This window comes from Malus domestica, chromosome 01, assembly GCF_042453785.1.
Source record: "Malus domestica chromosome 01, GDT2T_hap1".
Lineage (NCBI taxonomy): Eukaryota > Viridiplantae > Streptophyta > Magnoliopsida > Rosales > Rosaceae > Malus > Malus domestica.
The window spans coordinates 30299275-30323453 of NC_091661.1; the positions used below are offsets into that span (position 1 = coordinate 30299275).

Here is a 24179-nt window from a genome sequence, read left to right on the forward strand (position 1 = left end):
CCCCCTCTTTTTAGATTTCTTTGTTCAGTTTAAGTTGTAAGATTCAAAACTTTTAAATTGCATACCAAATAAGTTTTTAAGTCTTAAAAAAAATTACTTTCAAGAAAAATTCTTAAGAAATGTTTTGAGAAATTAAAAAAAATTTCAAATACAATACCAAACAAGCCATTAAATACTCGCAAAGAGTCACAGTGCTACCCTCTATATGTTGTTCATTTGAGGTCGCATCAAGAGAGAGAAAATGGGCAAGAAAGCTTCACAGTCAAGCACGATGGGAAAGATGGGGAGAAGGAAAGTATGACCTCCCAAACCTTTGTTTGTCGCATCTGCACAAAGACCTTTTAGTTTTAGACCAAGAAAGGCTTTGACGATCACCAAAAGAGCACTCACTCCAACTCTCTCCAACTTGAGAGAAATTCACTTGAGAAATCTTGCCTTCTTGCACCTCTATACAGAAAACATACATAACATACATACAAATTGGATTAATTATATACATATATATATATGATAAAAATGAATTGATTAGTTATGGTTATCTTTGCTGTTTACCTCAAAAATCAAGTGGTTTGTAAATGTCGATTTGTTGGAAGTAAAATTTGCACTTGGAGCACGTTCCACGGTTGGAGTGAGTGCTGTTTTGGTGATCGTCAAAGCCTTTATTGGTGTGATATGTGTATAAGCATTTTCCAGTTGGAGTAAGTGCTACTGAAAAAGACATTGTAAGAACTCAAGATTTATAAACTATGAAGAAGGATTTTGAGAGCTTTTTGATTATGATGTGTGGCTTTAGGATGGATGTAGGGTTTATATGGGGAAAAAAATGATGAGGTTATAGATAATGTCACGTGGCACGTTGTGATTGGTTAAAAATCTTATCGAAATCTATCCACAAGGATTCTAAACAGATCGTAACACGTGGTGCCACTGAATTGGTTAAAAATATTATCAAAACTCTATCCACAAATATTGTACTTTCGGATAACATGTGACATGACGAGGTTGGTTAAAAAATTTATTTAAAATTAAAAATAAAATTATCTTTTATTGTTTTATAAAACATTATATTTTAATACGAATTGTCTAGACTTGTGCACTTGGACCGTTACTATTTACTACTGGTAGTAATTGCCTTGCTCAATAATAGGATAGGCAGTAATTACTTTGGCAATTTAGTAGGTGGAGTTGCTCTTACTCACTCAGTTAAGGGCTCAGTTAAGTGCCAGCTCAGCCATGATTAAGTTAAACAATTAAGTCATTAATTTGTATTAATGTTAATTAATAGTGTTTAGTTTTTAATAAATTGTAATAATTGTTGTATATATATCTGGAATTAAACCAGTTCAAGTAATGAAATTAGTTCTATCTCTTCGATAGGAATGTGCAGACCTCTCTAGCTTCTCTCTTCTTTGCACATCAACCATGGTGATTTCTTCGTCGCTTCACACTCCGATGATCCGTTGAAACTGATCACTTGTTGATTACAGGAGATTAAAATGGTAAATACACACACACACACACACACACACACACACACATACATATATATACAGAAATTGAAATATTTTGCACCTCTGCAGTCAGGATCATGACATTTCTGATAATAAGCAGCCCTTCTGAGGTCGGCAACGTATATCACTAGCCAATAGAATCATCATGCATATTAGCAGGTTTTGTGTTACATATAAGAAAAAGCACTCAGGAAGTTCCAGACAAAGTGCAGATGTACAGACCACATCAAGCAATACTTTCAAGTGTGTATAAGCAGAAAAGAATCTGAGTCATGGGTTAAGATATCCCACAGCATATAAGATTTACCGTGATTGCTTTTATGCTGTCTGCCAATTCGCTCACGGTATCTATTTCTTGACATGCTATAGACCATGAGGGCAAACTCTGACAGCCAATACCAGCAGCTACGAATTTTGCCTAGAGAAGCAGCAAGTTATTTACAAAGTGACAGCAGAAAATTATCAAACTTTTCTGATGCAGGCTGCAAGGTACAACCTGATACATTTCCGATGGTCGCAACAGATTCTACAAATGCATCCAAACTGGAAACGGGGATTTCCCCTGGAAGTATGTTGCTGAAGCGCCACTTGTGCTACCATTCAATGCATATTCTTGGGGCCAACTGTAACATTTTCGAAGACTACTGTTTACCTGTAGTATAGTTAAAAGCCCTACTTTCAATATGCTTATAATTAGCTCATATTTGTAAGAATCAAGAGTGTGGAACGGTTTTTGAATCCAAATTACCTCGGTGTCAAAATGCAGAGTCTTTATACAATCAAGATCTGGTTTGCATACTAGAAGCTTCTCACAATCGACATCCAAATTGCAGATCAAGGATGCCATAAACATCTCCTCCTCACACTGCTGTTAAATAACATAACTTTGATTATACGATTAGAACATTATGTAGTCAAGGAAAAATTCAAAATACCACTAACAAAGCTCCAGGGTCCAACTATTATATTAATCAGAAGGGCGGCAATACCATCTTGTTGGCTTTGAAACGCCCAGTAGGCAGAAGAACTGAATTCTTCCTAGCCCTTGATGATAGAGCTAAATGAAAGCAACGATTTCGGGTATATACAGCAGTGTCCACAAATAGTTTACTAGGGTAGTCACAGGAGCTTGAATCTTTTCTGTTAAATAAGTTTCCAAATCTTCCATCTCTCTCCCTTGCACTTGAAATCCGTGAGCATATCTGATAATATGTCATCACACAGTGACAATAGTTGATATTTCTACAGGGAATATAAAAAGGAAAAATCGTAGTAAATGCAGCAGATTTCTGTTCATCACAATAAAAGAAGCTATAGGTAATGAAATAAATTCCCATTTTTAAATTTGATCGAGCAAAAGACATCCTAAGAAACAACGTACAAATATCATAATGAAATGATACCTCAGTGACAAATGCACCTGCATGAGAGTTGTCCTTAAAAGCAGTCTTTTCTATGTGAATGATTGGGTGACGAGAGAACTTTGCTCCACGAAAGTATAACCATAAGTGACAATCAACTTCAAGAACCTCGCTATGAAATTATATATGACGTTAAGAAACAGAAATCAAAACCCATATATGGTGTCTATATTTAGACTCCATGAAAATTTAAATGCAGAGATATCAGCCTCATATATAAGGGAAGTAGTAATAATTGTGACCCACCTTCATGAGAGGAATCAAGCTCCAATATCCAAACCAAAAAGAGATTGTAGATAACCCAAATATAATCACAGAGAGATCACTTTATGTGACACTTGGCAACCAAAATTTTTCTTTCCTTGAATAAACTAACTAATAGAAAATAAAATATAACTAATTAGATATAATTGCTAGATAATGTGTCACATTTCAAAAGCATTAAATTGTTAAGAGTGATCGAATATGATAATACGAATAAATGCACAAGTGCAAAATGTACGGGGCACTCAACCAAACAAGCTACAAATTAAGAATAGGAACTCTATCCAAAAATCATCCTGTGGGGAAATCATTAAAACACAAACAAGTGACAATTAAGAGTAGCAACTCAATGGGGAATTCATTCAAGCACAAACAAGTCACAACGGTAGAATACCACCCCATGCGGCATTACTACAAACAGTTAGCAATCTTAAAAATAGTAACACTATGTTAGGCATTTTAACAATGGTTCAGAGCCTTAACCACATTATAGTACTGTTTCCATGAAATCATTTGATGTACTTGGCCTTCTTGCATCCTGATTCACAAAAACCCATACAATTTGAGTATTAATTTTTATAATTAAAAAATAATAAGGGAAAAAATAAAATAAATTAATTAATTGATTATGTTCAGTATGGGTTGAGTATGTTTGCTTTTATGGTACGGTACCTGGATAGCCAAATGGTCAGTGAAGCCGGACTCAGTCTTGAAGCAGCAGCTCGAGCATTTGCCGCAGTCCTGGTGGCTGTCTTCAGAAGGACAGCTACCAGGACTGCGGCAAATGCTCGAGCTGCTGCTTCAAGACTGAGTTCGGCTTCATTGACCATTTGGCTATCCAGGTACCGTACCATAAAAGCAAACATGGCTTTCAATTATGACTAACTCCAAGAACCTTCAATACAATTGTGACACATGGCTATATCCTAACATCAAGTTCATCAAAAGGACAGAGGACTGGTAAATGCTCGAGCTGCGGGTGCTGCTTCAGAGCAACTCCAACGTGGGAGCCCTCCCCAGCCTATTTGTCATTCAATTTGCTATGTAAACAGTAATTATTTTTAATAAACAGTAATTATCTTTTTATCTCCACTATTGCACTTGAATAGTTCTGACAATAGGCAATAAAATATAATTTTTTTTTAAATAATACAGAATAATTTTTTCTTTATAATTTCGGATAAGATTTTTAATTATTCTCGTTGCGTCACGTGTCATTTTCTGAAAAGATAATTATTGGTAATGGATTTCGATATGATTTTTATCCAATGTCGTCGTGCCACGTGTCCTTACTTTTTCAAAATCTTTGAGAATAGATTTCGATCAGATTTTTAATTGTTTTCGTTGCATCACATGTCATTACCCGAAAAGACAATTATTGGTGATGGATTTCAATAAGATTTTTATCTAATCCTGTCGTGCCACGTGTCCTTATCATTTCAAAATCTTTGAGGATAGATTTCGATTAGATTTTCAATCGTTCTCGTTACGCCACGTGTCATTACCCGAAAAGACAATTATTGGTGATGGATTTCGAAAGATAGGAATTTGATTGAAAGTAGTTGAGAAAATATGAAATTGTGGTGTAAGGTAGATGGTAATGAGAAGGTATTTATAGAAAAGTAAAAACAATTATTTTTAAAATTTTTTAGATTTTTTTTTCAGATTTTTTACAATTTTTAAAATTTTTTATTGAACTAATTAATCTCTGCCGTTGGATTTTAAAAAAAAATTGAATTCCAACACTCCAAATTGTGCCACATGTCACAACGGTAACTTTTCTTAATTTTAAAACTATTTTTTCTTTTATTTATTTATTTATAAAGCAGAATAATATCAACCGTTGATCTCAGATCCAACGGTTGATATTAAATAAGATTTTTTATTTTTATTACCGTTGCAAATCGGACGGTCCAATTTAAAGAGCCGTTGAGATCGAACGGATCGTGGGAAGCCACGTGGCTTCCCAACGGTAACCTCGGCAGACTACGACACGGGCCCCATACTCTGAAAAGCTGTCGGCTAACGCGCCCCCACGCACGGGTGAGTCGCACGTGCCTAACAGAAAAAAATACCCACGCTGGAGCTTCAAGGCCGAGCTATCCGGCCCTATTTCGTCCCCCGTCCCCCGAGCGCCAGCCCACGCTGGAGTTGCTCTCAAGACTAAGTCTAGCTTCACCGACTATTTGGCTACAAAGGTACCGTACCGTAGAAGCAAACATACCCAACCCAGAACAAAATTAATTAATTTCAATTTATCCCTTTTTTTTTAATTATAAAAATTAATACTTAAATTGTATGGGTTCTGGTGAATCAGGGATGCAAGAAGCCAAGTAGGTCAAATGATTTCATGGAAAGAAAAATCTTGGTTGCTAACTGTTTGTAGGAATGCCTGGTATTCTACAATTGTGACTTGTTTGCATATGAATGAATTCCCCATTGAGTTGCTACTCTTAATTGTCACTTGTTTGTGTTTTGATGATTTCCCAATAGGGTTCTTATTCTTAATTTGTAGCTTGTTTGGTTGAGTGCCCCATATATAGGGATTCCGAGTCTTGTGCATTTATTCATATTGTCATATTCGACCACTCTTAATAATTTAACAGTTTTGAAATATGACACATTATCTAGCAATAATGTCTAATTAGTTATATTTTATTTTATATTAGTTTATTCAAGGAAAGAAAAATCTTGGTTGCCAAGTGTCACATAAACTGATCTCTCTATGTCACGTTATGTTAACGTGGGTAAATGCACAAGCGCTAAATGTAGAGGATGGGGATCCATAAGTGACGCACTCCGACGACCACGGGCAACAATTTTTCCATTCTTGAAATTATGGGTTTGGGTAATGTCTCTCAAAATTGTGTGTAATGAAAATAATTCTCTCTTCGAAATCAACCGTGGTGATTTCCTAGCTTTTCTAGTACCATCTAACAAACGGGGCCATAACCCATAAGGACCACATGTAGGAAATGGTCGTTAATTCCGTCTTCCACGACGAAATGCTGCAGAACCAAATATCCGGAAGGATCGCCAGGCAATGTACTAGACCTCGAATCAGTTGACATGCGCTAATTCAGCTTGGGATGCAGTCCTTTCCACAGCCATCCACCAGTCTTCATCATCGGAATCAATGTTTTCCTATTCGTTGAAGAAACTCAGACAAATCAGATTTCAGGAAAACGAGAAGATTGGTTCCATCCATTTCACTGCACCCAGTGAGCAAAACTAAACAGAAAAGAGACAGAGTAGGATAAACTTGGACAGATGTTCAGAAAATGTAGCCTCACCATATTACTGATCCCTAAAGAATTTTGCTTATTCTCGACATCATCTGCAACTCTAATGGCTTCACGCCACCATGAATCTGTAACGCAACTGCTGCTCATTTTCTCATCACCATAGAGAACAGATTCAGGATCATTTTTATATTCATACACCATGTCAGGGATGATTTCCCATGGAATTGGTCGCGAGGCAGAACGATAACCTGTCGCCATCATATGCAAGTTGAAAGTGATCGCTTATTGATTAAAGGAGATTAAAAATAGGTAAATATTTACAGAAATTGAAATTTTTTTTGCACCTCTGCAGTCAGGATCATGACATTTCTGATAATAAGAAGCCCTTCTGAGGTCGGCAACGTATATCACTAACCAATAGAACCATCACGCGCATTAGCAGGTTCTGTGTTACATATAAGAAAAAAAGCGTAGGGCTTGACAATACTTTCACGTGTGTATAAGCAGACAGGAATCTGAGTCATGAATTAAGATACCAACAACATATTAGATTTACCGTGATTGCTTTTATGCTGTCTGCCAATTCGCTCACAGTATCTATTTCTTGACATGCTGTAGACCATGAGTGCAAACTCTGAAAGCCAATACCAGCTCCGAATTTTACCTAGAGAAGCAGCAAGTTATTTACAAAGTGACTGCATAAAATTATCAAACTTTTCTGATGCCGGCCACAAGGTACCACCTGATACATTTCCAATGGTGGCAACAGATTCTACAAATGCATCCAAAGCTGGAAATGGAGATTTGCCTAGGAAGTATGTTGCTGAAGCACCACTTGTGCAACCATTCAATGCATATTCTTGGGGCCAACTGTAACATTTTCCAAGACCACGGTTTACCTGTATCAAGAAAGCATTTGATATAGTTAAAATGCACTAATGTCATTATGCTTATGGTTATCTCATATCTGTAAGCATCAAGAGTATGGAACGGTTTTGGAATCCAAATTACCTCGGTGTCAAAATGCAGAGTCTTTATACAATCAAGATCTGGTTTGCATACTAGAAGCTTTTCACAATCAACATCCAAATTGCAGATCAAGGATGCCATGAACATCTCCTCCTCACACTGCTGTTAAATAACAAAGCGTTGATTATACGATTATTATGTAGTCAACGCATAAAATCAAAACATCACTAACAAAGCTCCAGGTTGCAACTATTATATTAATCAGAAGGGTGGCAATACCATCTTGTTGGCTTTGAAACGCCCAGTAGGCAGAAGCACTGAATTCTTCCCTGCCTTTGATGATAGAGCTAGACGAAAGCAACGATTTCGAGTATATACAGCAGTGTCCACAAATAGTTTACTAGGGGAGTCAGAGGAGCTTGAATCTTTTCTGATAAATAAGTTTCCAAATCTTCCATCTCTCTCCTTTGCACTTGAAATCCGTGAGCATATCTGATAATATGTCATCACAGTGACAATAGTTGATGTTTCTACAGGGAATATAAAAAGGAAAAATCGTAGTAAATGCAGCAGATTTCTGTTCATCGCTATAAAAAGAAGCTATAGGTAATGAAATAAATTCCCATTTTTAAATTTAATCGAGCAAAAGACATCCTAAGAAACAACGTACAAATATCATAATGAAACGATACCTCAGTGACAAATGCACCTGCATGTGAGTTGTCCTTAAAAGCAGTCTTTTCTATTCGAATGATTAGGTGACGAGAGAACTTTGCTGCACAAAAGTATAACCATAAGTGACAATCAACTTCAAGAACCTCGCCATGAAATTATATACAATAGATGACGTTATGAAACAGAAATCAAAACCCATATATGGTATCTATATTTAGACTCCATGAAAATTGAAATGCACATAGACATCAGCCTCATATATAAGGGAAGGAGTGATAATTGTGACCCACCTTCATTAGAGGAATCAAGCTCCAATATCCATTCCTTGTTTCCGATAATAGAATACTTTTCAAGCAGGGCTTCAAAAATGGCTGATATCAAGAGGTCAACCATTTCATCTCCATTTCTGTCTGCATTGTCCCTTCTACTGAATTCCAAGTCAAAATAAAGGTGACACGGCAAACCCTGAAAGCAACACATTCCAATTATAGGAACCACAACCTAGAACGGAAATCAATTTTCTGCACACAGTGCCCATTTATTGCTTCTATTAAATAAAAGGAAAGAAAAATTGTCACCTCCTGGATCACTTCGTAGTGGTGACGGAACCTGGGATTCATATTTTTATACCTGAAAAAGGAAACGAAAGCAGTACAAATATAAAAAATATAATACCTCATACAGTGAAAAAGTATAAAAAATCGAAAAGGACAAGGTAACCTTCTCCAAAAATCGTTATATGTTGAAACGAGGAACCTTCTCTGTCCACTATAATGATCTTGATAACTAAATACATGAACATTCTCATGCCCTTTGACAAACTGCATTGCTTCATCCTGCCTTGGAAACGTAGTCCACACTTCCTTCCTAAATGAACCAAAAACAATGGTCGAGTCACATTGTAAAAGAGTCTCACAAGAGAAAAGAACCTTCTTAAAGCATGACAGTGTGGACAAAGAAATACACAAATACCTTGAAGTCAATCTTTTTTGTGCAGCGAGATCAACACGTATTTCACGTAGCAGTCGCAGAAACGACCTTGATGGTTTTTTGGGGGGCACACCATGTGGAGATCCGTAGAATACAACTGGGGAAAACTCCTTTTGACGATTAAACTTGTTTGGTTTAACACTTGTAGGACCAGACTGAATCAGAAAATCAGCAGGGAAAAAATCAAATAACTGACTCACCAACCGATAAACGCAGTAAAAGAACATTTCAGCTACCAACGAAATAAAAGGTCTAGCTTCATTCAACCAAGAGACAATTTCCACACAACAAGACACATGGATGGGAAAATTCGAACTTAGAACCAATCAAGAACATAGCATGAATTCAAGTTACTTGGACACAAAAACCATTACGTGCGAATGCTCAATCAAACATATGGTTGATTAATTTGCAGCCTTTATAAAGCACAAAACGAAACCAATTTTCATTGTACATAAGTACCTTGTCGGCGGAAAGTTGTAATTCTGATGTATTTTTCTTTGTGTTCTCTGCTGAGCCTGGAGAGGAGACTTCCGGGGTTTTACTCCTCCGCTTCAAATCGCTTTTGCTTCTCTTCCTTTCCCTCAATGCGGATTCTGGTCAGACAAGAAAATAACAAATCTTGCAAATATCAGTTAACAACTCAACGAATCAAGAACAATGCTTTAATTGAAACCTCTACAAAATGCATTCCACAAGCAATAAAAAGAAAATTGAATCTCATACTTCCAATTCGAAACCCTAATTTAACCTCCCAAATGAAAAACATTGTTAATCTTGTCAAGGATTTGATTTTCTTCGTTTTTGATTTTGAATTCTCAGTGGCCAAACAGGGCGGAGGAGAGAGAAAGAGAGGGAGCTTACGAGGAGGAGAGATGCCGCACTTGAAGCACTCGAACAACCGATCGACGTCGTCCATCGCCAGTCGTCCGTCGTCACTGCTCACTCTAAAACGACGCCGTACAGAGAGCTTATTTCGTTTCTAAGCGGTAATTTGAATTTTCGAAAGGAAACCTGAGAATCCCGTTTTGATTCCACAACGTTTTCTTTCCCTCCACTTTCTCTTGTTTCCGCCACGTCAGTTGGTAAAGTGCGTCATTTTTTTAGAAAAAAATTGTAGAAATGTTGGCTCAATTTTAATTTAATTGGACTAATTGTCTTTCAACTAAAATTTATGATTATTGATCTTTTAATTCATCATAATACGCCGTTATGATTCTTTTCAGCAATTTTGTCAAAATTGAGGGATCATTTCTCTAATTGGCTTAAAATTGACGGATTATTTTTTTAATTAGGTTAAAGTAGAGGAGTCTTTATTATAACTTTTCTCATTTAGTTTTTCATATTTTGCCCTTGTTTTAGGCTCACTTGCGTGACATGTAACTCTTTTTTATAGACATTCTAACGGAATTGATAAAAATAATCATAGCTTAACGTTTTGATGAATTTATCAACTAATAGTCGCGGATTTTTAGTTAAGAAACGATTTCACCGATTAGAATAAAGTTGGAGGACCAACCCAAACCCGGCTATACTGTACACGACAGCCACCCAACCCACTCCTTACAACCTCCGCGACAGCTTCTCCGCCGGCGACCTCCTCTCTCTCTCATTTTCTCGCCTTCTCCGTCTTTCTCTCTTCTCCTCCCTCTTCCCTCCTGCTCCACCAGAACCAAACAGCCACTGCTGGCAGCCACTCACTCACTCACTCCCTGGCTGCCTGAACGAACTGGAGCTGAGATTTTAAATGCTTTACCGAGCATGCTTACATTGAAACACTCTCTACCGGCCTTCACTCGAGGACTGGAATTCATCAAATTTCCCCACAGGAGAAGCAGTGTAGTGGTAGAAGCTGCTTCCGACTGAAGTGCTTCCTGAATTTGCATAATTCGAAATTGTTGTTGCAGAAAGATTGTCACTTTCTTCTCAAATTTATATTTTTCAACGATGTTTTCAGGTATGTGCTCAAAAGGGTCCAAGACCCAGGTGCCCAAGAGTCTGGAAAGCCAATAAACGGATTGGAACCGTTTCCAAATCCCTCAAACTTGTTGAATCTGTAAGCTTTTATATTTCTTTGATCTTTTTTTCTTCTCAATTTCCATATTTTTGCTTGGTTTTTGAGAAATAATTGTAATAATAATTAATTTTTGTAGATTAAGGGATTGTCAAATGTGAAAGAGGAAGTTTATGGAGCCCTTGATTCTTTCATTGCTTGGGAATTAGAATTCCCTTTGATTACAGTGAAGAAGGCGCTCAAGTCCCTTGAGAATCAAAAGGAGTGGAAGAGGATAATTCAGGTTCGATTTTTCTCCTTCCTTGAAAATGTTCACTGTGTAACGTGGACGTGAGTTAGGCCGGTTGGTCATGTTAGTGTGCCCGCCCTCTTGCGCCTGAGTCCAAATTACCCTTGATAGTTTAGAATATGGCAATGCTAAAGAAAAATGCTCAATGTATAACATAGGCGTGAGTTAGGCCAGTTGGTCATGTTAGTGTGCCCGCCCTCTTGCACCTGAGTCCAAATTACCCTTGATAGTTTAGAATATGGCAATGCTAAAGCAAAATGCTTGATGTATAATGTAGACGTGAGTTAGGCGGGTTGGTGAGGGCTAGGTCTCCGCTCTCTTGCACCCCGAGTTCGAATTCCTTACGGTAGTTTATGAATGGGTCCTAACTTTTGAAATCTAAGACATCACATGTGTGTTTTGTAGGTGTCAAAGTGGATGCTGAGCAAAGGGCAAGGAAGAACAATGGGGACCTATTTCACACTGTTAACTGCTTTGGCAGAGGATGGGAGGATTGAAGAAGCTGAAGAGTTGTGGACCAAGTTGTTCTCGCAGTACTTGGAAAGCATGCCTCGCATGTTCTTCGACAAGATGATTTCGATTTACTACCAACACGGCTTGCACGATAAGATGTTTGAGGTATTACAGTCCAACCACGTTTTCGTAAACAGATTTATGAACATATCGATTCTTAAATCAATCCATGAGCCGTGCATCTTGTAACACTGTATATACTTGGTGCAATCTGAAACTCCCGGAACTTTGATTGATAAACAGATTCGTTCTCATATCCCGAAAGGCCGAATGTCATGCTAGCTTGTATATTGGATCCTTGTTTTTCATGCAGCAAGGAGTTTTAACTTGTTGGAAACTTTCTCTTGTTGCAGATATTTGCTGACATGGAGGAGCTCGGGGTCCAACCAAATGTTTCGATTGTTACAAAGGTTGGAAATGCCTTTAAGGAGCTAGATATGCTAGACAAGTACAATAAGTTGAAGAAGAAATATCCGCCTCCGAAATGGGAGTATCGGTACATCAACGGAAAACGTGTTAAAGTCCGAGCAAACTATCAGAACAGGTCTGATGATGCTGCAAAAATGCCAAGTGAGGGGAAGGAAACAGTCCGCGGCTCGGAAGAAATGTTGGAACCCGAATCAAATCCAAACGAACACATTGTTGAAGACGAGGAAGTGAACCGGAACTCAGATGAATTACTGGAGGAAGGCGAAACAAGTTCCGATGAACCGAGTGTTCAATCTCGAAACTCTTTTTCACCAGTTAGATGAAGCTGAAGCAAGTTTACGACGTTTCAATCGTCCCTAACCTCATTTCTCATCAGTGTGGGATTGGGGATTGAGTCCTTCGACCATATCAGTATATACATTGTCTTTTAAGTGGCTCAAATCCGTCGGTTAAATGACCTTAGCTTTATTCAAAGTTGTAGTTAAGGAAGTTTTATAATTGTATTAGGTCTACGTAAGTATGTAAGTTTTGTAAATTCATGCACTCTAGAGTTTGTCTGTGCCAATGCATTACTGGATTGAAACGTCATGTAGCAGTGAACCGTTTCATGTAACTCTCAATAATGAGGTTAATTTATGGAAAAAAATAAAAAGGTCTATAATTTTTAATAACTGAAAGGGGTCAAATCGGTTTAGAACCCACGTTTTGTAGTATCAAAATTAGTATCTGTCTGGCTGTTTCAATCCTTTCACCAAATAAATGATAAACGAATAAAACCGGGTAGAAAACTACGTGAAGTTTTGTTTGTTTTAGTCGTCGTCCGAACCTGAGCCATCGGAGCCGGAGCCTTGTTTATCGACAGTGCCGTTTGTAGCAGGGCCTTTCTTTTTTGTGTCGATTTGTTCATCCGCCTCATCTTCGCTGTACTCGCTCTCACAATCGTCATCATATTCCTCATCTTCATTCTCTTCCTCCTCTTCAATACCATCCTCCGTAATTGGTCCCTCTTCCGCCACAAAACCTCCGCGGGTACCAGCCCGTGTGCGCTTCAAAATCTTCATCTTCAAGTTTGTCTTTCTATCACAACCAATCCAAGAGTCGCATAGGCAGTAGCATGTCAAATTGTAATTCCCCTCCCCTGGGGCCAGTAACCTGCCTTTTATCAGTCTAGACCCGCTCTTCACCTTCTCGACTGCTTCTTTGACAGCAGCACTAATCTCTTTCATAGTTGCTCCCGAACCCTCCTTTGTGTCCTCGATTGCCTTGGAAGCAACAGTAATGGCTGCAGCTTCATCCATGAAATTTACCTTCTGCCAAAACCAAACGTTATTGGAGACACTGTCTGCAAGCAAAAACCAGAAGTTTTCTTCCTTGTGAAACGGGAAGTATGGGGCGTGGGGAAGGGCACCAATCAGTCCGTTGGCACGCTTTAGTGTGACCCAAGCATGAACCGTGACAATGTCACCCTCTTGTATACCATCTTTACCTTCAGTCTCATCTGGAACTTCAATTGATATCGAAGGCATCGTCTGCAATACCATTTCAACATCCTGGACTTCAGCGGATGAGAATCCAGCTGTTTGAGAAAGTACCTCAGCACGATCTTCCACGGACATGTCCTGAAGCTCCTGAAACACTCTCAGCTTCTACAAGCAAAAGAAGAAGAAGAATTAAAGCTAAGATCAAATAGAAAAAAATACTATCAGGAGAAGAAAATGGATCAGCAAAAGAAGTGAAAGAAATGAACTTGACTAATTATAACAGAATGAAGATTTTCGGCTCATTCAGTAACAAAAAGAGGGATTTCACAAATATTTTCGATTTTAACTATCTCATGTAGCAATACAGTACTATAGCCTGCTCCCTGCAGCTAGGCAAGAGACGGATCATAAGTTCTATTCCAGCATGGCATTGTCCAAACAAAGACTGTTTACCTTGCGGGCTATCTTTTTTATAACCGCCTCACTAAAATGTGGCAGCTGCAGAAAGGGGGCAATGCCTTCACTGGATCCTCCAATTGCCTTCCTTGCACTAAGAGGAACAGCCTGCATTATGGTCACAAAATAACATGAACTTCAAAATGAGTACCAATTCGTAAGATACAATAATAAATGTCGTCACTATGTGCTTAATTTAATTGCAAACATAGTAAGCGTTTTGACAGGGCAGACACCAAAAGCCAATGGATGCACATACTTGCAAAACAAAAGAAAAGAGAAAATTATTTACTTCCATATATTTGTACAACAATACTTAATTAACAAGAAAGCTAAATCAATATGCAACCAGCTTCAAGAAATTAGCCCTTGCGTGATACTTCAGAACAAGATTTGTGTGCGAGGAACAGATGGCATGGTAACTTATGTATAAGCCCACGCAGTGTAATTGTATGAGAGAAATCTTAGATCTTTGCAAAATTAGGATTTCACATTATTAGTGTATTTGTAAGATCTACATGCTTGACAAAAGTGGATAATGGACTATCACCTGAATGATACACTGAGAAAGTTCAACTACACCAATAGCAGGCCTCAGCCATCCCTGCCCCTGGGCATTGCGTGGCATAACTGCTATCTGCATGGAATAAAACATAAGTAAAACTAAGACAACATGGCTTCCAAATTTGGTACAAATGTCATGAGATGCACTAGCACATTAATTTGATCAACTGTTCTCCAGAAATACTAGTAGCAAGTAACCAACTTCTGTACCCCTTCTAAATCTGTTGGTTAATTTTTAAGTACAGTATTGGAACAATTCTAAACACAAATATGAGTGAAGCAGTGCAGGATTAAGGAAAGTCTGTAACTTCTAAGAAGCATAAGCACTTGTTTTCGAGTTTGCTAATAGAATGTAAGATAAGACAGGAAAATGTAGAAATCACCTTCATCAATTCTTCAAGGAGGCAAGGGGCAAGTTCCAGAACACGTCTAAAATCACCTTGCAAAGATGGAGATAAGGATGCTGACTCACGAGTTAACTGTGCTTGAATCAACAATTCTGTCTGCGTAGAAAGTGGCATAAAGGTAAGCATATATCAAGGACTGGGACAAACTTTGCTGATCATTTAGTCTGGTATTGGAGCACAAAATACCTTTACAAGGGCTGGATGCTGTTTCCAAAACTTTGCCTGCTCTTGCTTGATATTCTTAAGGTCCAGATTCAACTCACTCCTGACTAGCATAAAAAGCTTCTGAAGGGGTTCATCGTCAGTTCTGCGAACCGGAATTTCAGTATATTCAGCAGCCTTTATGAAGACATCCATTACTTTGCTGTATAATCAAATTATGTCATAAGATCAGTAAAAAAAAAAAATTAACAAACAATACAGCTTAATGTACACCTGATCCATCAAAACATAAACAAATATTGCCCCAAGCATCTGCTTATGTCACTATTCTACTTCAGACTTACAAGCAGCTGCTATTTAGATGCAAACAAGAAATAATAAACATATAAAAGCTAATCTCGACATTTCTGGTACTCAGCGTACTCTACTTGATTACCATTGGAATTTAAAATACTACATGAACCCAACTGCCAACGAACATATCTTTGAACAAGTTGAGTACCTGGGAGCCAGAGAAGGCTTCATGCAGTAATCGTAAGTGGATAATGTGTGATGCATGACATAGTTGCCGGTATATTTTGCCGATCTTGAAAGATATACAACAGCTATCACCAATGGCAATAGAATACAAATACCAACAATCCAGAGTAGGAGTATTCCACTAGATGCCCCATCGATGTGTAGCAGGAACTGAGGAAGAGCTATGCCCATTTGAAACCCCTATTTGAAAAAAGTTGGTTCAATTTCAAAGCAAAATTTGTTCTACTTCATATGATATTGACAAGGAAACACAAATTAAAGTTGCTATCTGTTTTCCTTGAATGAGATTGGCAGATTGCACATTACCTGCCTGCCATCTGGATGGCCATATTTTTCAAAATTCTCACGAGATACTGGATCCATCAGAGCCTGATAAGCCTTTGATATGAACTCCACAAAGTAATTGTGGGCCTCTAGAAAAAATAATACAAATCAAAATTTTAGTGTATGCTTCATAACAGCCCCATCTTTCCTGCTAGTTTTAGGTTCAAATGATAGGCATGCGTAAACTGAAAAGTAAAACACCATCAACCTGGATCTGGATTTTTATCTGGATGGTACTGTATGGAGAGTCTCCTATATGCCTTCTTTATTTCTGAATCAGAAGCTCCAGGTTCCAGTCCAAGAATACTGAATGGCTCGAAAACTTGAATCTGAGTTATTATAAAAGATTCTCAGGACAAGCACACGACATTAAAAATATAATATAAAGTCCGAATTAACTAAACTGAAACGGCATGGAAATGTAAAACATGGGCAGGAAGACCATACGATAACAGCTTCATTTATGCCTCAAAATGGCTAAAAATGTTTACCTCGCGGCTCATATTTTTGATGTAATAAACCAGGACTATCATGATAACCCAGAGAAGTATTAATGTCAAGTTACTCCATGTTGAGAAGTTTGAAATCTGCAAATGAATGATAATCACATACATCCAGACCCTTGTTAGATGGTTTAAAACAAATATTTTGGTTTTCTTCTTGCAGTGACTATTGAAGAACAGATCTTAGCAACAACTGAAGGAACTAACCCGCTTAAAAATTGACTTGCGGTACTTTCCTGACCGAGCGCACTCAGAGCACTGACAGTGGATGCTCTTTGCTTTCTTGGATGCAGCACGACATAACTTCGTAATTGTATAAGGCACTAGAGGCAGTGCCATTATGGTCAAAATGAAAATTGGGAACAACACACTATTCTCTTCCGAAGCAGCCATGGCAACCTCCCTAGACTACTCCTATGTCCGTATTACGCCTGCAGAACAGATTTTGGTTAGAACCAATCAGTTCACAAAGACCAGAGCCGTGACCAATGTGGCATCACGAATTTCAAAACATCTCCAATGCAACGACATTAGGATTCACGATTACACCGCTGAAAACATCATTCGCAGCAATTTCATTTCCATAACGGAATTTATAAAAACCAGAATCAAACTCAAAATTAGGACATTATATGACTATGGCCAATCGGAATCACCGAATCTCGGTGATACAACCAAAATATGAGATACACACACACACATACACATAAATACACATACATACACACATATATATACCAAACTGCAGCCTATAATTGTGAAGTCCATCAAGTCAATGACTGAGGTAGCGAGCTCACACTCAGTACAGCCAATTGAATACTGATAGTTAATTAACATAAAAAAAAGGCAAAAAATGGAGTGTCAAAGCTTCAAAAAATCACATAAATCAATTCAAAATACACGAACACGTACAATTAAATCAAAAGAAAATATCAAAATTGCAAAAAATAAAAAACGCATGCTCACCTCAATCAAAATTCGATGAACTGAATTTCCAATTAAAAATAACGAAATGAAAATTATATCAGAAATATAAATAAATAAATATATATATATATATATATGTATAGCTTGCCTGATAAAATCGGAGGTCGAGATCTGATTCGGAGGCCCTCTGTCCGTACGATGGCGCGATTACAGAGACAGAGAGAGAGGGAAGGTGAGAGCGTTTCTCAGCTGGGGGAGGAGGACAGAGGTGGAGAGCCTCGTTTTGGGTTTTATTTGGTGACGTCTGATCCGTTCTAATGGGCCGCAGCCCAGGCCCAGAATGTTTACACGACCTGTCGTTGTGGAAAATTTAATTCCAACGACATCCAAAATTAAGCAGATATATCTCCGCGTCTCTCTCCCGAGCCTCATCCTCTTCCTTCTTATACACAGACAAAAGCACTTCGACAAATCCATGGCCTCGCCGTCCGAACCACCACACACCAATCAGCAACTCGGACCCACAGTAACCCACCTGGTCCACTCCACCGCATCCAATCTCCTCTCCATCTTCGCCTCCCCCAAGACGACCCCCTCGCCGTCCACGCCCCCGCCGGCAATCCGCGTCGGGCTCCTCCTCCCCAACTCGCCAAAACCTCTCGCTTTCCAGCCCGACTCCAATACCTCCGCCATGAAGGGCGTGGCATCGTCGCCCGAGTCGACCTCCGGGTTCCCGTCAACGGTCAGGATTGCAGGGCTGAACTCGAACATCAAGGGCGGCGGTGGGCCGGCGTTTGTGGGCCGGCGTTTGTGGGCCAGGTCTTCAGTATTTGCGACCTCTCCGGGACTGGTCTCATGGCCGTCTCCACCCACTTCGACATCCCCTTTATTTCCAAAAGGTAACTCTTTTTTTCAACTTTTACAACAATGGTATTTCATATCATGCATAAAGATATCGAATTCAATTCAATTTTTTATGAAGATGCTGTGTTTGATTTGAGATTATTAAAATTCAGGAAATTTTCAGTGTGCTGGAGATTTTTTTAGCTGAATTTCGTTTAATTTTCATGGCATTTACTTGTAGAACTCCTGAGTGGCTGAAGAAGATGTTTAAATCAATTACTAATAGTGAGAGAAACGGCCCTGTGTTTCGGTTTTTCATGGATTTAGGCGATGCGGGTAAGGATTCTGCATAAACAACTGGTTGGTTTTATTGGTTATTTGGTCAAATTTATTTCTATCTCGGGGTGACCTGCATTCTGACTGAGATTGTGTTGTTAGTTACGTATGTGAAACGGCTGAATATTCCGAGTGGCGTGGTGGGTGCTTGTCGTCTTGATTTAGCATATGAGCATTTCAAGGTAATCCCAGCTTGTACAGTATGTAAGATAGATATGAGAGTTGCAAGTTTTCACATTGGCTTAATTACCCATCTTGCACTAAGCTCACACGGGTTTAGCTTCATTCTGGTCTGTTATGAAGTAATGGGTAGAAAGTGTGCACCCTTGTTGTGTTTTGGATTGTGTCAAATTATAGATTTATCGATACTTATATTGCTTTTCTTAGACTCTTTTTTGTCAGTAATTTCTGTGGTGCGTTACGCTTCTCTTGGATTAATGAGTGAGTTGTTCACTAAATCTTATGCAGGAAAAGCCCCACTTGTTCCAGTTTGTTCCAAATGAAAAACAGGTAGGATATAACAAGTGACAACCGTCTTCCCTAACATTGTATAGCATTTCTCAAAATTTTCTGCTCCTACAGGTCAAGGCAGCTAACAAACTTCTCAAGACAATGCCGCAGAATGGCAAATGCAAAAGGGTTGACGGAGTTCCAGTTTTTAGTGCTCAAAACTTGGATATTGCAATAGCAAGCTCAGATGGGATCCAATGGTGTGTTCTAATGTTTTGTGCTTGCTTCTAGTTTTAGGATTTTGATACATATATATCTCCTGTTCATTTAGCATTATATGAATGATTTCCGATTATCTGAGCTGTTCTTTTTTAGCAAGTTCTGTGCTACAGTCAGATCTTGATTTTCAATGAAAAAAGTTTCTTCAATGTCTGTAGTATATGGCAATACTGTATCGTTTTCCTTTGTGGTATAAAACTTTGCAATTTTTATTGCCCTTATTCACCTTTACGCTATGGAAATACTGGGCACCTATTTGATTTTTCAACTGAAGGCTGGTTTTTTTGTTGCATGATTACTTGTAATTTATAAGAGTCAAGTTTGTTTTTTGGTGAATTTTAAGTAGAATAGCTGATGCTCTATTGTTATCTTTTGTTCCAACAGGTATACTCCCTACTTTTTTGATAAAAACATGCTTGATAACATTCTTGAGGAATCTGTTGATCAGCATTTCCATTCTTTAATTCAAACTCGGCACATGCAGCGGCGACATGATGTGATTGATGACAACATACCAGCAGAAGTAATTGAAGAGATGGGAGATAACTTATGGGAGCCTCCAGAGGTATGAAATCTCATACCAAGTATTATTTTGATGGAGCAAGTAGTTTGGTGGTGAGACGTGTACAAGATTTTAAGATGAAGAATCGAGAATTGGGTTCGCATCGTCAACGATAAGCTTAGAATTATTACTCATTCCTCTGACATAATTACACATGTAGATGTATAAGTTGTGAAGTTAAAACAATCCCAGTTCACTTTCTTCCTGTTCTCACGTATGTGTATTTTGTTCGTTGCAACATATGTTTCTTGACAGGTTCAGGAAGTAATGGATGAAATGGGGAATCCTGGAATACCTTTGAGTGTCATTTCAAAAGCTGCTGAAATGCAGCTCCTCTATGCTGTTGATAAAGTACTTCTGGGTAATAGGTGGGTACGGAAAGCAACTGGCATTCAACCCAAATTCCCTTATATGGTTGACTCTTTCGAGAGAAGGTACATTAGAATTTAGCAATTGCTTTCTCGAGATATCAAATACCTTTTTTTAAAATTATGTTCAAATAAACTGGCTTGTTCTATCTTTTAGGCTTTTTCTAAGAAAATCATGTTCATTCTGTTGCAGGAGTGCGGCCTCTTTCCTCAGAGCTTCTCAGTCAGCCAGATGCCTTGGCAATGGCGAAGCAGTAAATGATACTGAAGATTCTCTAGATTGTAGCACTTCGGAGATTAAATTAAAGGATGATATTCACACCAATAAAGGAAACAAAATAAAACTCTGGTTTCCTTTCGGAGATTGGTTTAGTCATCTGTGGTCGAAACAAAGGGACCAAAATGAAGAGTTGTCAAAGGAATGCATAGAGCAGAGCTCACTACAAAATCCAAATCTTCCTAAGATTACTATGGTTGGCATTTCAACTGGTGAGGCAGGGCCGATGAGTAAAGCAAATTTAAAGAAGACGATGGAGGATTTAACAAAAGAATTGGAGCAGACGGATTCAGGAAATGGTTTTGGTAGCGATACAAGTAATGAGTTAAGATTTGAAGATAGAGATCCGCTATTTGTGGCAAACGTAGGTGATTATTATTCTGGCATGGCAAAGACGGGTTCAGCTAGATGGGTTCGTGGAGGAAACAATTAGGGAGCCTCGCTATGAAACCATTTTTGTGTTCTCTTCAGGTACGATAGAGAATATACTATGATACTGCCTCTCCCACCATCAAAAGAAGATACATTGTTCGCATGCCATGTATTTCTTTTGATGATGGGATGCTGATTTCTCTAAGTTTCTCGTGCATTTTCGAGGCAGCATGTATTTCACGATATGTGAACCGACCATTGTTGTAGAAAGGGTAAAAGAGCGTATGTGTAACGGAAAGGATAAGAATTTTTTTCGCCTTCAGTGAAGTAGGTACTGTAATAGATATTTTTTTGGGAATCATAATGAAATATTTTTGGTACTGTTCACTTTTAACGTTAAGAATATTTTTTCCTTGAAAAATCACTTCTGATACTATTCACTTACATTTTTATTTTGTCATTTTCATTAAAACTATAGTTTTTTAGGACTTTTCATTAGTTTTCCTTATTTTTTCCGGATGTGAATCGGGTTTCCATGGATAAGTCCATTTGTTTCTATTTTTTCTGTTCTCTTCTAGCAAATTTGCTTTGTAAAGGCAAATGAGATAATCAATCATAGGCGAGAAAGTTTAAAATATACAACAAATGACAAATGTGGTGGTGTTGGTCATCGTGGTGGAGATGGTTCCCTCGGTGCTTTGGTGTGTGAGTGCCCTCCACAATCTACATCTACCTCCTAGTGTGTGACACACTTTTCCCACACCATAAAGTGGTTTCTAATGACCTCTTTTTTCAAGAACCAAAGATTTTTCAGGATGCCGGAACTACGATCCGGTATATCAAGTATTATAATACAAGTGGTTGGATATTTGAAAAAAAAAAAGAAAAGAATTTCAACCAATATTATGACACTTGGTATATTAGGTTGTGTTCTTAGCATGCTAAAAAATTTCTCCTCAAAAACCACAAATGATGTTGCTCAAATCCATGCCACCGTAGTCGTCCAAACGTGAGTGATTGTTAGTCATTAATGTATGTGTATTCGATCATGAATCAATGACTCAAGAGTCTTAAGAGCGACTGATGATTCGCTAATCGGAAAATGATGGTTGAAAGTCTTGAGGTTCAGACGCAAGTGAGTGATTGTCAATCATTTATGTATGTTGTATCCGATCAGGAATCAATGGCCTGGAGTCTCACAAGTGATTGATGATCCACTAATCGAAAAATGATGGTTGAGAGTATTGATACCCTTCCCTCCTCTTCTCTTCACCAAACCGACCCCCACCCCCCATCCTCTCTCTCTCATGACGTTGGCAGCAGTCACATCACTAATCTTCTTACTGGTTCAACCTCCACAGAGACATGAAGCTCAATGGTTTCATCCACAATCCAAAAGTCAACCCGCTTGAGAACTTGTTGGACCAAACCTAAAAGTCAACATGCTCTCCCCAACATACATAATGCATTCATAAGCTTTCAGGGTCCAAGTTCCCACCACACAAAAAAGATACGAAAGAACTATATCAATCACAAATTCTTATTCCCTAACTAGATTTGATCCTGAGATTAAAATGGAAAGGAAATGGTAGTGGTGGTCTCAAATCACCTTTTTTTTTTCAATTAAAGGTTTGTTTTGCAGACGTAAATTAGGTCAGTGTTCGTTATGTACACCTAAGTTCAAATTATCTCCATTTATAGAGGTTTTAGAATATTGCATCGTAAAAATAAAATGGTAAGGGGCCGTTTGCCAACCCTTTCAATTTTAGTTTTTAGCTTTTACTTTTTGAAAACTTAATTTTTTTTTTTTGGTAACTATTTTTAGTTTAAAAAAATGAAAAATAAAAACTAAAAAGTGAAAACTCAAGGCCATATTTTGAAAACTCAAATAGTTTTCAGTGTTCAATTTTTTTGAAAACTAAAAGTAGTTATCAAACAAAATTTCAGTTTTAAAAAAATTGGAGGAAAAGAAATTAAAAACAAAACAATTATAAAACGGTCCCTAAAGTTTTGTTATGCACCCTCTACTTATTATTTTGGAAGATTGGTGTATGAATAGCTGCTGCTTGCTGGAGGAAGTTATGTGTGCTTCATGGAATTGATTAGGGAGAACTAGCTAGTTGGAAAAAAAAAATTCTTCCAAATTTTCAACCTATTGTATTATAACACTTGATATACTGTGCTGTATTTTCGGCGCAATGACAAATTTCTCTCCAAATAAACGAAGGCAGCCCTGTCATTTGTTACATCTTTTTGCAGTAATAATTATTGCGTCTTTATTTAAATGTTTCCTGTTTATTCACATTAAAAAAAAAACACAACGATAGTTGGCACTTCTGGAGTCGATTTTAGAGTCTAATGAAATAATTAACTAACAATATGAACCACCATAACAAACCATTTCTTCCCAAAAACTTGAATTCTATTGAGAACCATATCCTATAATCAAATTGGGATGTGCTATCCACACACCCTAAATTACTTCTCACACACCCCTTGTTAATTTATGTCTGTTGATCTTCTTCAATTCATCCGATCCGACGGCCGAAAATTAAAAATATGTGTGAGAAGTAAAATGGAATGTGTGGATATCACACCCCAATCAAATTATACTTAGACTAACTACGAATTTGCATTCACTAATTATATCCACTTACTTTTAAAAAAGAATTAAATTTAATTCTCGTGAATAAAGATAATGTATATTTGTGATGAAAATTTGAGTTACGGTAGCTTTATGTTAGTTGTCTCATAGACGTTGCAAAGAGTCATCAGATACCCTTATGTAATATCTAATCATTGATTTTCGAGACTACTCAGTAATTTGAACAACAACAAAAAAATCATTTTAGTAAGAAAAAACTACATTACTCGAATTGTTTTATTTTTATGTTTAAGAGATTCCCACATTAAAATAAATAAAAAATTTAGGATGATTTTCTTATTTTATCTTTTATCGAAGTATACTCCACACTCTGAAGGGTATGACTAATCTCCAATGAAGCTCG

The 24179-nt window shown here is 37.8% G+C and overlaps 4 protein-coding genes and 1 pseudogene across 9 annotated transcripts; 2 read left to right on the forward strand and 3 right to left on the reverse strand.

Annotated features, from left to right (window-relative positions):
* Positions 1–1737: 1737 nt before the first annotated feature.
* Positions 1738–3333, reverse strand: LOC103406626 (uncharacterized). Of its 4 annotated transcripts, XM_070821824.1 has the most exons (6): positions 3179–3333; positions 2915–2997; positions 2501–2753; positions 2260–2379; positions 2008–2163; positions 1738–1929 (listed from the first exon to the last, which is right to left on the reverse strand). In XM_070821824.1, exons 2-5 carry the CDS (start codon positions 2935–2937, stop codon positions 2038–2040), a joined length of 522 nt encoding a protein of 173 aa, XP_070677925.1. In that variant the 5' UTR covers positions 2938–2997; positions 3179–3333; the 3' UTR covers positions 1738–1929; positions 2008–2037. The 4 variants fall into 4 exon arrangements, 3 of the variants coding, with proteins under 3 accessions (XP_070677925.1, XP_070677928.1, XP_070677920.1); XR_011581117.1 differs by having other exon boundaries at positions 1738–2163; positions 2501–2713; XM_070821827.1 differs by having other exon boundaries at positions 1738–2163; positions 2260–2376.
* Positions 3334–5978: 2645 nt separating this feature from the next.
* On the reverse strand, positions 5979–10119 carry LOC103426489 (uncharacterized). 3 transcript variants are annotated; one of them, XR_001788902.3, is made up of 14 exons: positions 9940–10119; positions 9538–9671; positions 9058–9230; positions 8806–8952; positions 8664–8715; positions 8376–8550; positions 8103–8185; positions 7690–7902; positions 7453–7572; positions 7184–7340; positions 6998–7105; positions 6786–6886; positions 6490–6689; positions 5979–6340 (listed from the first exon to the last, which is right to left on the reverse strand). XR_001788902.3 is itself a non-coding variant. In XM_008364569.4 (14 exons), exons 1-14 carry the CDS (start codon positions 9992–9994, stop codon positions 6257–6259), a joined length of 1764 nt encoding a protein of 587 aa, XP_008362791.1. In that variant the 5' UTR covers positions 9995–10118; the 3' UTR covers positions 5979–6256. The 3 variants fall into 3 exon arrangements, 2 of the variants coding, with proteins under 2 accessions (XP_008362791.1, XP_008362790.1); XM_008364569.4 differs by having other exon boundaries at positions 6786–6851; positions 7453–7569; positions 9940–10118; XM_008364568.4 differs by having other exon boundaries at positions 6786–6851; positions 9940–10118.
* A 301-nt stretch (positions 10120–10420) lies between these two features.
* Positions 10421–12991, forward strand: LOC103426488 (pentatricopeptide repeat-containing protein At4g21190-like). The gene is made up of 5 exons (XM_008364567.4): positions 10421–10920; positions 11033–11131; positions 11229–11372; positions 11784–11996; positions 12245–12991. The coding sequence occupies exons 1-5, from the start codon at positions 10837–10839 to the stop codon at positions 12641–12643; spliced, it is 939 nt and encodes a 312-aa protein (XP_008362789.2). The 5' UTR covers positions 10421–10836; the 3' UTR covers positions 12644–12991.
* LOC103426487 (dnaJ protein ERDJ2A-like) lies at positions 12967–17958 on the reverse strand. Its single transcript, XM_008364566.4, has 11 exons — positions 17833–17958; positions 16965–17188; positions 16746–16841; positions 16463–16583; positions 16237–16343; positions 15893–16110; positions 15415–15592; positions 15205–15324; positions 14808–14894; positions 14255–14365; positions 12967–13966 (listed from the first exon to the last, which is right to left on the reverse strand). The coding sequence occupies exons 2-11, from the start codon at positions 17148–17150 to the stop codon at positions 13130–13132; spliced, it is 2061 nt and encodes a 686-aa protein (XP_008362788.2). The 5' UTR covers positions 17151–17188; positions 17833–17958; the 3' UTR covers positions 12967–13129.
* Positions 17959–18101: 143 nt separating this feature from the next.
* On the forward strand, positions 18102–21558 carry LOC103443201 (uncharacterized; annotated as a pseudogene).
* The last annotated feature ends 2621 nt before the right edge of the window (positions 21559–24179 follow it).